The sequence below is a fragment of the Haliotis asinina genome, chromosome 1 (genome assembly GCF_037392515.1).
Source record: "Haliotis asinina isolate JCU_RB_2024 chromosome 1, JCU_Hal_asi_v2, whole genome shotgun sequence".
NCBI classification, from domain to species: domain Eukaryota; kingdom Metazoa; phylum Mollusca; class Gastropoda; order Lepetellida; family Haliotidae; genus Haliotis; species Haliotis asinina.
In genome coordinates this window covers 54,946,071-54,959,114 of record NC_090280.1, presented here as the reverse complement: position 1 = coordinate 54,959,114, position 13,044 = coordinate 54,946,071, and the positions used below count along the sequence as shown (strand labels likewise).

General features: G+C 39.7%; 1 protein-coding gene across 1 annotated transcript; it reads left to right on the top strand.

The window, feature by feature from the left end:
• The first annotated feature begins 7,709 nt into the window (after positions 1 to 7,709).
• Positions 7,710 to 12,016, top strand: LOC137294382 (uncharacterized). Its single transcript, XM_067825388.1, has 3 exons — positions 7,710 to 8,029; positions 9,757 to 9,822; positions 10,143 to 12,016. The coding sequence occupies exons 1-3, from the start codon at positions 7,771 to 7,773 to the stop codon at positions 10,607 to 10,609; spliced, it is 792 nt and encodes a 263-aa protein (XP_067681489.1). The 5' UTR covers positions 7,710 to 7,770; the 3' UTR covers positions 10,610 to 12,016.
• The last annotated feature ends 1,028 nt before the right edge of the window (positions 12,017 to 13,044 follow it).

Below are 13,044 nucleotides of genomic sequence, written 5' to 3'. Positions count from 1 at the left end.
AAATTTTACCTCATCCTTCCTATTCACCAGACCTAGCCCCTATAGACTTCCACCTCTTTCTGCGACTGCGACACATCCGGGACCAGAAATTTCAGGATGATGATGAGCACATCGCTGCTGTGGAGGGTTTTTAAGGGGACTAAGATGTGGAGTTCTTCAGATCAGGAATCAGCAATTCGCAAACCAGATGGGAGAAGTGTGTGAAGATGGAAGGGGACTATGTTGAAAAATAAAGCAGTATGAATTCCAAAATCTTGCTTTTTCAGGACGAGACTCAAAACTCAATATCCCCTCGTAGGTTTTCTTTTGTCACAGCACTCAGCGAATTTAATCAGCTGTTGAAAATAAAGCGGGCGCAATCTTGAATACTAAGCTACCGCCATATGAGTTGAGGCATACGTTCAGGGGCGTTTCGAGGAGTTTCGTCTCCCTCTGTATTTAGTTTTCCTGGTTAACTGCAAACTGTACGAAGAGGTTAATGTCATATATGGGTTGATCTGAATTGTCCGGTTTCCGATCCTAAAGTTGTTCTCTTAGTCCTAGTTGACAAAGTTAATGTCATGTTAATTCTACAATTGGGTGGACGGCAGAGCATATTTTCTTTAGTCTCGTCACATTTAAAATGCCCCGAGAAAATATAAAGATAGAGCACTGACAATTGTTCATCCAGTAGCGAGTGTGTCTTTTCCCTGTTGTGGCAGTGCAACGGCTGCTGAGACCTTGGATGAATCACTCCATGAGCTTGGTACCCAAATTTTGTCAAAGCTTTGTAGCAAATGCGATGGATGATAAACTTACTGCAGATGATCAGGCTCTCACTCGGCGTCGAGCCTGTCCCGATTTAACAAAAAGAGTCATCAGAAGATAACATATCCCCCCGGCCCCACATATTTGAAAGGACAGGTCATCTGACAGTTACTTGATGTTTTTTTAGACTAGTTTTGAATTGTTTCCATGGAAATCATGAAAAATATGAATGCCATATATCTTTAAACAGCAAAAGGTACCACGTCAAGATCTGTCTCATATATCTGCCAAGATCTGTTGAAAGATGTATTAAATGGTTTTCAAGTTGTGCTCCAGAAACGAAGGACGTCCCCCCATTTTGAAACTAAGTCGGAATTTTTGTCTCCATGGAAACCGGGAAAATGAAAATACCAAAACTTTGTAAATAGCAAAAAGGCACCGCTTTGTGGTCTGCCACACATATCTGCCAAGTTTTCCTGAAAGATATTAAGAAGTTTTCGAGTTGTGCTCCGGTTTTCCTGAAAGATATTGCGCTAAAGTTGTGGTTTCCTTCAACTAACTGAGATAAGTTTTGATTTATGAAGTATCACAAATGTGTCTTTAAATTAACACTTCACGGTAAAATAGGACAAGCATCTTCAGAAAAGTATTATGATCAGCATCTACACCAACTGTTTAGAAAAATGACCAACCCTGCAGTGTACTAAACGCATTGACTGACGTTTGAAAACGCATTTCCAAATGGATCACTTTGTGTCAGCGATACCGTACCTCGTAAAGCAGGTCGTAGACCATCTCGTAATTTTTTTACCCCGTTTCACAAAGGCCTCGTGCATTTACATTGTGTCGTAAACAGCCCCAAATTTAGGACCCCGATTGACCTGTCGTAAATGCTTTAGGAGGTCGTAAACACTACTAGTACAAAGATTGCGTCAACGACTGTGGTACAGCAAGTGATTCAAACCCGCTAACTAATAAGACCTGAGAAATTTTGAGATCATGATTCAAAGCATTATTTGGTGTACAGTATAATTTCAAATGCAAAAACTCGGATAATTAGTATGATCATTTGATTTAAAAATAACATGCTAACGATCACTGATATCAGTTTTTCATTTTATTCCCAACGATAAATCTGAAACGCAGCCGATGAACCTAGAATCGTTTGTGATGCTTTCGAAACTATACTCACGCGAACGTCTAAGTGCGCTTTCCGCTATATTGGATAGTGTTTACAAAAACTCGTTTCGCGAAGGCCGGTATTGAGATCCTACATCACGAATATTCCGTAGTCAGCTGCGACAAATGCATCACTGAATTACCGATACATGTCAACATGATATTACATCTGGTTTTTGCCACCAATGCCAACAGAGACAAAATAAAACGAAACATACTTGGGTTGAAGACAAAGACAGCGCTAATTTGACACGTAAACAAACAAATTCCGGTTTTACAGTGTAGCATTTTATGAACAAATTCCGACATCCAACCGGCTCTCCATTTCTTTGAATGGCTCAATACCTGTATGCATAAAAAGAATAGCATAGCAGGAAATTAAAAACAGATACAATTCAAAGATTTAATACTTCATAAGTAATTGTCAAAAATTTTCCTGCAGCGTGACGCCATAACAGAAACAAAATTACACAGAACGGTAATTATGAGTGTTTCTGGCTTCTTCTCTTACTTACACTGAAAACGATGAAAACATATAACAACACACTGATAAACAGAGTCATTCTGAGTACTTACATATCATATTTATGCTCAAACGATCCCACAAACGAGGAATGAGTCCTCGCAAAAGCCTGTGTACCCTGTCAGTGAAGCTGCCATTTTGTAAGAAATCGGTCGTTGGTTGTGATGTCATACGTCAACATTGTTGTACATATTAGGCCATTTCTTGGAGGTGAAGGTCGGATGGACAAGAGTAAAAAGTTTCCGATAACACTTTCAGTACTAATGTATATTTTGTGTATGGTCCAGATATGTTTTCATGAAACTAGTATCTACCTTTAGCCTTGTTCAATATCACATCACACGTGGATATAGGGTATACGGTTTTATTCTGTTAACATTTTTAATTCATTGAATAAAAGTTACGAAAGTTGACACATTTAGTGTAACGGACCAAGGTTAAACCTTTACACAAGACTAGAGTTAGTAGATCAAACGTAGACATAACGGCACCATGGTTAATGAACAGCGATTAATTCAAACTGTATACTTAAACTGCTAATATTATATGGAACTGATTTACACATTTTATCTTGTAATTTTCAATGAAATTTAGTGAGAGGATAAAATTATTACGATAAGATAATCTGATATGATAATTACAAACATGGCATTTGTACTGGTATTGAAACTGTGTTTCTATTTTTAAATACTATGCAACAAAGTACATCTTAAACGATGTACGCCATGTATATAGGACCCCGTGGTACGACATGGATACGACGTCTTTGTGAAACGGTCGTAAAGGAGATCGGAAGAGGGTCGTAAACAAGGTCGTATGGCCTACGACCTCCTAAATTTAGGAGGCTTTTGTGAAAAGCAGCCCAGGTCCACTGCATGCAAATAAATACTCTCTAGTAGAGATTGCTGGAGATGAGACTCGGTGGCATGACGTGGAAGGTGGAACTTTGCTCTCAATATCAATCTCCGATTTGACCTTCAACAAGCCCATCTTTTGGACACACACAAAGAGTATCCATGATTTAAAATATGGTCTCAGGTGACTTTTCATATTCACACTTATTTTAATATATACATGGAGAGGGTGAGTGAGCAATATCACCATTGGGGGCACTAGAAATGAGCTTAACACATTGTATCCATGTGGGGGATCGAACTCTGGTCTTTAACCACAGGCTACCAAAACGCCATAAATATAAACAAGCACGGAGCAGCGTCATATCTGACGCTTCTCGAGTACTGACGCCCAAACCGTCTCGTCATAGTGATTTCTGTTTGTTGTTTAACGCTGCACTCATAACTTTCTACTAATATGGTGGCGGTTGCTCAATAACCTTCTCTGGAGGAGACAATCCAGTGATCGTCAGCATCGAACTACGATTATGATACGATACGATGATTCAGCCGAGCGCTACCAATCGATTGTTAGTCTTTTCATACGATGATGGTTGCTGAATGCTACAAAACCCTGTCTGTATTCAGGCGTTGTGTTTCTCTAGAAACCAGTTTCTCCATACTGATCCTTTTTGTGTAATCCTGAAAAAAACCCCAAACGCTCGCTGTCAGCCGTTCAAAATTCCTTTGAGGTTGCAGGAAGCTATTCCTCAACAAACCTTGCCGTAACACGTGTGGCTGTCGATCGTCTGAAATGCAACGCTATTAAGATACAGCTCAAAAACTAGGTTTTAGGACTGAGTGAGTGAGGTCAGTTTTACGCAATAGTCGTTAATATTCCAGCTATTTGGCGAGGTCTGTAAATAATCGTGTCTGGATCATACAATCCAGTGATCGGCAGCATGAACACCAATATGCGCAAATGAGATATGATAACATGTGTCAATCACGTCAGCGAGCCTGGCCACCACATTCATTTAGTCGCATCTTACAAGTATGGGTTACTGAAGATCAACTCTAGTCCGGATCTTCACGGGTAAGGTTTCAGGAACGTATCAGAAGGTATAAGATACTAATCCAAAATCACTCTGACAGAAAGCATGGGAAATGTAGAGGCCTGAATAAGGTTAAGTACGTTATCTGAAGATCAGTATAACGTATGAAAATGCAGATAATTGATTCTACGTGAGCAGGCAACAGGGTGCAACGTGTTATCTCGAACAACATTGAATCACGCATCATGCACAGAAATTACCCATGGTTTGCGATTGAAAATCGATTCAAGGGAGATAACTCTATATCTGTTACCTTGTGTCGTCTGCAAGATGGCGATTCAAAATTAAATTTCAGGTGTTCGGTAAGATAAATACGTTTTTACTGGCCCCTCGGCCCTGCGGGCTTGAGGAACATAAACAATCATGGCCATGGCCCTCTCGCGACCAGTGAACAACTTAAAATGTACTGACGTACATAAGAAAGTACACACCTCGTGTTTTGGGAGTATTCCCAACAAAACATGAATATTTTGAGAGCAATGTTGTAACTGGGTACGATATCTGTGATGTTTTGGAAACACTTTCACAATGTTTGAGACAAGACAGAATCAAAACTCCTTATAAAAATATCAATACTGTTTTTAGGAATATATTTCATCAAAGAATTGGGTGTTTACTTCATTTGAACGACAGTTTATCATTCCAGCGGGTTACATGCACTCCATAAACTCACCAAGTCACTGTCTTGAAAAATTTGTGAACATGGTATCTCCTGTTTTCGGGATGACAAGTTCTGAAACGTTATTCCTCAACAATCATTGCTATAAAACCCGAGTTGACCATCGACTGTAAGCGATATATTGCAGCGTTATTTAATGCGCAGAACAAATAAGCTTTAAGACGTTGTCGAAAGGAAGCATGGGTGTCGATTTTGTTTAAAGGTAACTCCTTCTTCTGTTTCCGCCGAGTACCTATATAATGTTTAGCTTACCTATGGATTACATGATTGTCGGTTGCTGCTATATTTCAATCATGGTGACTGAAGGGAGGGGGGAAATGGACATATAAAACTCTGAAAACTAATACGTGCACTTACCTGAAGATTACGTTTTTGCGCGTAAAAGAATACACGTAAGCGTTTAAAAATGAACAGGATACAGGATGTAACACAACATTGAACGTTAAAGTTGTTTATTTTTCTCAGTGTCCTTGTAAGACATTCTCAACCGTTCACTTACTTATTTCTTTCATAAAGTTCAAAGTTAAACATCAGTGTTACAAATTGTCAGGACCAGGTGATTCAGAACAAATTTCAGAGTCTAGATTTTCGAAGTTCTGTTAATCTAAGATAGTCGTAAGTGCCATACATTAACTTACGACTATATTAGCGCTAAGAGATCTTCGAAAATCTAGGCCCAGCTCTTCAGCTCTTTATAGCTCTTCAAACAGTAACAGTCTTGCTAAGCACTCTGTCAGTCAGTCAAGGTGGAAACGAGACCATAGCGAAATTTGCAAATGAGAATTTTTCACAGACTGAAAATTTACTCTAGCAAACGGGGCTACCGTCATTCTAGTGTTACTAGCCCGGGGTAGATTTTTACCTAGCATCAGGCTACTGGCCTAGCGGTTATTTCTGACGCTTGCTGAAGGTGTAAAATATGTTATAAGTGTTACCATTAACTGTCAAATGGACCTAAACTGAACATTCTAATCATGGAAGCACACACACGTGTGTTGATTTCAGTATTTCTGTTTTGATGCATAAAATCATGATGGTGAATGCATGGATCTTCTCGACATGCCAACATATGTCAAGTCCTTGGAGATGATATTTCTGTCAGTGCTTGGAGTGTAATCGTGTCACATTTTTACAAACATGCAATGTTTATAAACAACGTAGTGTTATCACTGAATGAAGCTCTGTTGAAGTGAAGGGAACATACAGATTGCAGAAAGACGTCACTTGTGACCTATGGCCAGTATGACGAGAGATGAGATGTGATCCTGATGTCAACATTCATGCAAGGAAACTCATGAGAACTTCGGAGTACTGCAGATTTATTATTGGTGAGGAAGTCCTGTGTTTACAAGAGAAATAACCAGTATCAGTTACACGCAGAAACCGAACGAAATACCTGCTACTACTACTACTACTACTACTACTACTACTACTGCTGCTGCTGCTGCTGCTGCTGCTGCTGCTGCTGCTGCTACTACTACTGCTGCTGCTGCTGCTGCTGCTGCTGCTGCTGCTACTACTACTACTACTGCTGCTGCTGCTGCTGCTACTACTACTACCACCACCACCACTACTACTGCTATTATCACTACTACTTCGTCTATTGCTACATCTACTATTATTGTTACAAAGCTACTACTTCAACTTCTACAACCACTTGTACTACAACCCTTACTACTGCTACTACTACTGCTACTACTACTACTGCTGCTGCTACTACCACTGCTGCTGCTGCTGTTGCTGCTACTACTACTGCTGCTGCTACTACTACTACTACTTCTACTACAACCCTTACTACTACTACTACAACGTTTATTGCTAGTACTACTACATCTACTACTCACTCTACTTCAACTTCTACTACGTCTGTTATGTCGACTGCTACTGCTACTGCTACTGCTACTGCTACTACGTATACTACTACTACTACTACTACTACTTCTATTGCTGCTAACACACCTCAACTCGCTTTGCAGAGTTGAGTCCCTTGAACCTATCAGAAACCCATTTTTGGGAGTACGAATCCCCGTCCGATTATGGTTTGTGTACGCCTCATCGGGTCTCCAATGTGGTACACGCCTGAGACCCGAATTGCCCTGAGCTTTCCTAATACTTTAAGTTGACAGACCTTTATGCATTTGAGATAATTATTGTTCAAAGAGCGGTTGTATCCAGGTCAGTAACTCGTTAAGGAAACTGCACTGTTTTCACAAGGGCTGAATACTTTTTGTGTTGTTATACATATTTTGTCTACATGTTCATTTAATATTAGAGGCTGTTCATTTTTTTATGAAGGGATGCATTGAATATATGAGGAGACCATTACCATAATATGCCTATGCATTTACCCTGATCTCACTGATGACTGGATACCATGTATGTTTAGATATATATTTCATTTCCCACATTCTCAACTGATGAAAACTGCCAGTCGACGGCTTAACGTCTTGTACTAATTCTTCAAAAGTTCCTTCATGCCATGTTCATCACTGAGACCACAGCATTCATGTCCATCTGATCATCTCTGAGAGGACTACGGACATCAGTTAGCGATAAATGAGATGAATGACGTAAATGATATCCCTATCATCTGCATCCTGTGTATAGTGAACTCGTCCCCACCTGTCTGGACTATGGAATACATGAGATGCTTGAGACAGTTCATATCATCTGCAGTTGGTGTCGGTTAAACTAATGATGGCGTGTTTCTATAGATTTCTTGCCTTTATGCTTGTATGCATCATGGTAGGGTCCGCTTCAACTGCTCCGAGTGCAGCTGAAATGAAGACCAATTTGCAGGATACGCAGGCAATGGCCGAGAACTTGACACAGCAGATGGAGGCGATGTCGGCCATGTTTAGTGAGAACGTGAGACTGATGAACAGCGCCGAGATTCGCATGCGTCACATGGTGGGAATGGCGGGTGGACACGTGGACAACAAAACTAAACATGGTAGGTTAACATAACGCCTTCTGGATAATAGCTATACAGGTAAATACCCATGAGGATACGGGTTAGCATATTAGCCTTCAGTAACCCATGCTTGTCGTAAGAGGGGGATCAGGGTGTCGGGCTCGATGACATGTTTGACACGTTATAGGTTCCCAAATCCGCAGATCGATGCTCATTTTGTTGATCGTTGGATTGTATGGTCCCGACTCGATTATTTACAGACCGACGCCATATAGCTGGAATATTGCTAACCCCACTCATTCACTCACTGTAGGTAAAGAGAGAAACGCCACAAGACCTTTCACAATCCTTCATGTGAACAATGCTCTTGCAGTTGTTTGCTTTGCTGCCAAAGCTCCAAATTTGGCATACTTCAGCATCGAATGATTCCAAACATTGCTGGATGTGCATCTAACTTAGTGATCTCCCCTAATGGCAGATAATCGAAGGTGGTTGTCTAAATGAGCGAACCTAGACTGTTTTTTTGTAAACGAAAGTGCCTGCATGGCGCTTATGTTTCACTACTGAGTATACTGTCCAGTATATTTTTAATACTACAAGTTCAAAGTTGTTTAAACAAGATTGCATTCAAGTCCTTAGTAAAGTTGTCTAAATAGTTTTTAATGTGGAAATGAAGAGGACATTTCAGATTTGATGACAATCATCGTCACCATTCTAGAAAATACATAACGAAACTATTGACGTTCCCGTGCATGTGTTTGTGAAAGATGGCTCCTGACGGGCATAATAACGGTAATATATGATGTTGGGTCTATTCGAATTCGTTCAACCAAATCAATTTCACATGATTATGGAAATGTTTTTTTCCGAAATTTGAAAACTCGATACCGTTACTTGCATCTTGGTAATTAGAAGGCATACACAGAGTTCTTTTATTGGTTAATACTGTACATGTATCTTCTTACATGTTTCTTAGTTAGTTTATATACAGTTATATACCCAACGTCGTTTCATTAGTGTAGGTGTATAGTGTTTATCAACGTAAGTGTATATCGAATGTTGATGTATCGGTTTATATAGAAGTATACATGTATGCCTTACGTCCCACAATTGGGTTATTTGTAAGTATGATCTAACGTTGTTTTATTGGTTTAAATACAAATATGTACTTAAAGCTGTTTTACTTTTTTATATACAAGAATGTATCTAATACTTGTTGGTTCATATACAAACATACACTTTTTGTCATTGGATCACATACAGGTATGTACTTAACACTGTTTTATTGGTTTATATACACGTATATACCAAACGTTATTTTAGATTTATACACAAGCATATATACCTAACACTGTTTTCTTTGTATATTTACAAGTATATGCTTAATGTTTTTATTGGCTCACATACAGATATGTACTTAACGCTGTTTTATTGGTTTATAAACAAGTATATAGCAAAGGTTGTTGTTTTTATATTCATATACAAGCACATGTATATACCTAACACAAATTTATTGTTTTATGTACTCCTATATTCTTCATGTTTTCTATTGGTTTGTATACAAATATATACTAGCTGTTGTGTTATCAGCTTATATACAAGTATATACTAAATTTTGTTTTATTAGTTTATATACAAGTATATACTTAATGTTGTTTTATTGGTTTATATATAAGTATATACTCATTGTTGTTTTGTTAGTTTATATACAAATATATACTTAATGTTGTTTTATTGGTTTATATACAAGTATGTACTTCTTGTAGGCGGTGCCATCTACACACGATGGGGACATGACAGGTGCCCGGAAGGATCCTATCTTGCATTCAGTGGTATGAATTTACACATCTGCTTTCCACAAAATATCAGGGATCTGATGGTTTGAATGTAGCTGCCGTTATGGTGTACTTATCAGTTGCCATTACATTGTGCAATAACAGGGATTGTTACGCGAAAATGGCAGTGGTGCCATGGTTTGAGGCACTCCGTGTTTGCTTGGCAATTAGGAGTTGATTTGGCTCGTCATCATAACCCGAGATAGCGGTTTGCTCTTTCTGGTTGCCACATGCAGGAATGGATACTAACAGGTTATTTGGAAATAAAACTGTAATCTGCACTCTCTGAAATATTTTTATGATATCACGTGTTTCAGGTTTCATGGTGGGAGGACACCATTCCCATGTTGGAGCCGGTTCCAGTATTATGTGCACTCATTCCGAGCCACAGTTTGACAGAACCTTCGCCACAAACACGAGTCTCTACAATTTTCTGTATGGAGCAGAGTATGAAGGGATCTGGAAAACGGATCTCACGGACCAGGACGCTCCATGCGCTGTGTGCCTAAGTGCCACCGGAACATCCGCCATCTTGGTTCCCGGAAGACACGAGTGTATGGAAGGTTGGGACACGGAGTACTGGGGGTTCCTGGTTGGTCCAAAACACGATGATAATGGAAATTCTCAGCATATTTGCCTTGATTCAGAACCAACCGCCATTGAAGGCGGCTATCAAAGCCATGACGGACGTTGGTTGTTCAATGTTGAGAGTCAGTGTGGAGCTCTGCCATGTCCTCCATACAAAAGTGGGTACTTTGTTCCCTGTGCTCTCTGCACTAAGTGAACGAATTCCCAAAGACGCTTCAGAGCATTTGGCCATATGTTATGTATTTGACAGTATCCTTAATAAGCTGACATTTCTTACACCCTGCATAGCATACATTGGAAAATCCTTTTCCTTGGAAAATTGACATTTGAGGCAAGATGTATACCAGACAGTATGCTTGGTAAACTGATATTTGTCATACTTTGTATATCCCAATCAAAGTATTTTAACATTTGTGTTTTAACCATTCATTGCAATATATTCTCCCAAAAATGAAACGCCAAGGTGTGTTGTCACAAATTTAATCTGCCATCCTGTTATATAAGCATATAGAAGAAAACGCACGCACGCACACAGACGTACATACAAACACACATATACATACTTACATACAGACATACCGACACACACAGCAATATGTTTTGGTTAAATAGTTATTGACGATGAAATACTAGGAAGAGTGGAAACATCGCTTTCAAAATTATTGTTTCTTCTGGAAATGTTTGAGTGAGGAATATACCGTTCAATTTCCTTAAGTAAGTCTTCTGCTGAATTTATCGTTTCCAAAGAGCAAGTATCAATAACCCATAAGGGTTGCTTGATTTGGGAAGAAATCAGAAAGATGTCAGGTGTGGCATGAGTTAATCTGCTAACTTTGCTTGAATTAAATTTGACTTAATTCTGGATCAGTCCCAGCCAAATTTCACAGTGCAAAAGATTCATTGTCTGCTAACATGTGCGTCATTGAACCACTAATGGACCCGATGTAGTCGTTGCAGCAAAAGGCCAAAGTAGAGTTTTCTTGTAAGCAACTAAGAATGGTTTGCGCCGACGCAAATGAATTATCCGGATGTACCTAAGCTGCACTGCAGCGGTAATCCGATGTCTACAACTTCAAGGCCTATCTTTCGCAGAATTGGTATGATGATATCGGTCCAGTGAACAACTGATGGTGCTTGGTGAACATGTATTCACGTCGCAGATGACGTGCAACGCAAGAACGCAACGCAAGAATGTTTCGATTTACAGCAGTGAGTCGCGACATAACGATATTCGTCCCTTTATGGTGAACAAATGGGTTTTATATACAATGTCCCTGTTCGCAGTTCCTCAGAACTGCGCGTGCATATTGCGAACTCATTTGTTCTCCATGACATTTTCATTCTAGCTGACACTTTCAAACGAAAACGCGCTTTCGTACAGCGCATCGGTTTCTAGTATCATTATGGCGAAAGTATAACAATCAAACACTAAGTTTTAAAAATACTTGAAGTTTCATCCATCAATATCACGTATGCGTTTCTTTTTTGGGAGACTGCGGGATGATGTTGTAAGAATTCGATTTTGTGACATTAAAACTGAAATTTTATGTTTTGTTTAAAGATACATCGTCATGTAATAAAAAGCTTGATGTCTCCAAGATAAGTCTTGTCGTGTAATCATAGACTGCATAGATCACGCTGGAAATTTGTTGCTTATAATTTACATATGAACCTACAGAATCGTCACGAGCAATACTGTAAAAGCATTAGTAGTCACCATCGTTACGAATAAGGCGATGTGAGTATAAACAGTCACCACAGTCACGAACAACTCGATGTGAGAATAAATAGTCACCACTGTCACGAATAAGGCGATGTGAGCATTAATAGTCACCATTGTCACAATTGAGGCAATGTGGGCATAAATAGTCACAATTGTCATGACAACGGTGTACCAACCTACATGTTTACCATCATCTCTAATGAGGGCATACTCACATAAACAAATCTTAGCTGAAAATACACATTCACTCTCCAGGAACCGGATGTGAACACACATTTGTACCATTGTCATTTGCAAGGGTATATCAAGAGGCGTTTAAATGTTAGGGCTATCATTGACAAGCGTCAATAAACGTCAGTATTTACCATCGTCACTAGAAGGTATACTGACATACCTTCCAGCATTATGAACGAGGGGTTACCAAGATACCTTCCAGCATCATGAACAAGGGGTTACCAAGATACCTTCCAGTATCATGAACAAGGGGTTACCAAGATACCTTCCAGCATCATGAAAAAGGGGTTACCAAGATACCATCCAGCATCATGAACAAGGGGTTACCAAGATACCATCCAGCATCATGAACGAGGGGCTACCAAGATACCTTCCAGCATCATGAACAATGGGCTACCAAGATACCATCCAGCATCATGAACAAGGGGTTACCAAGATACCTTCCAGCATCATGAACGAGGGGTTACCAAGATACCTTCCAGTATCATGAACAAGGGGTCACCAAGATACCTTCCAGCATCATGAACAAGGGGCTACCAAGATACCTTCCAGCATCATGAACAAGGGGTTACCAAGATACCTTCCAGCATCATGAACGAGTGGTTACCAAGATACCTTCCAGCATCATGAACGAGTGGTTACCAAGATACCATCCAGCATCATGAACGAGGGGC

Coding starts and splice junctions, on each gene's coding strand:
- LOC137294382 (XM_067825388.1), top strand. CDS start 7,771: ATGATGGCGTGTTTCTATAGATTTCTTGCCTTTATGCTTGTATGCATC. Junction 8,030..9,756: donor GGACAACAAAACTAAACATG/GTAGGTTAACAT, acceptor TACTTCTTGTAG/GCGGTGCCATCTACACACGA. Junction 9,823..10,142: donor ATCCTATCTTGCATTCAGTG/GTATGAATTTAC, acceptor CACGTGTTTCAG/GTTTCATGGTGGGAGGACAC.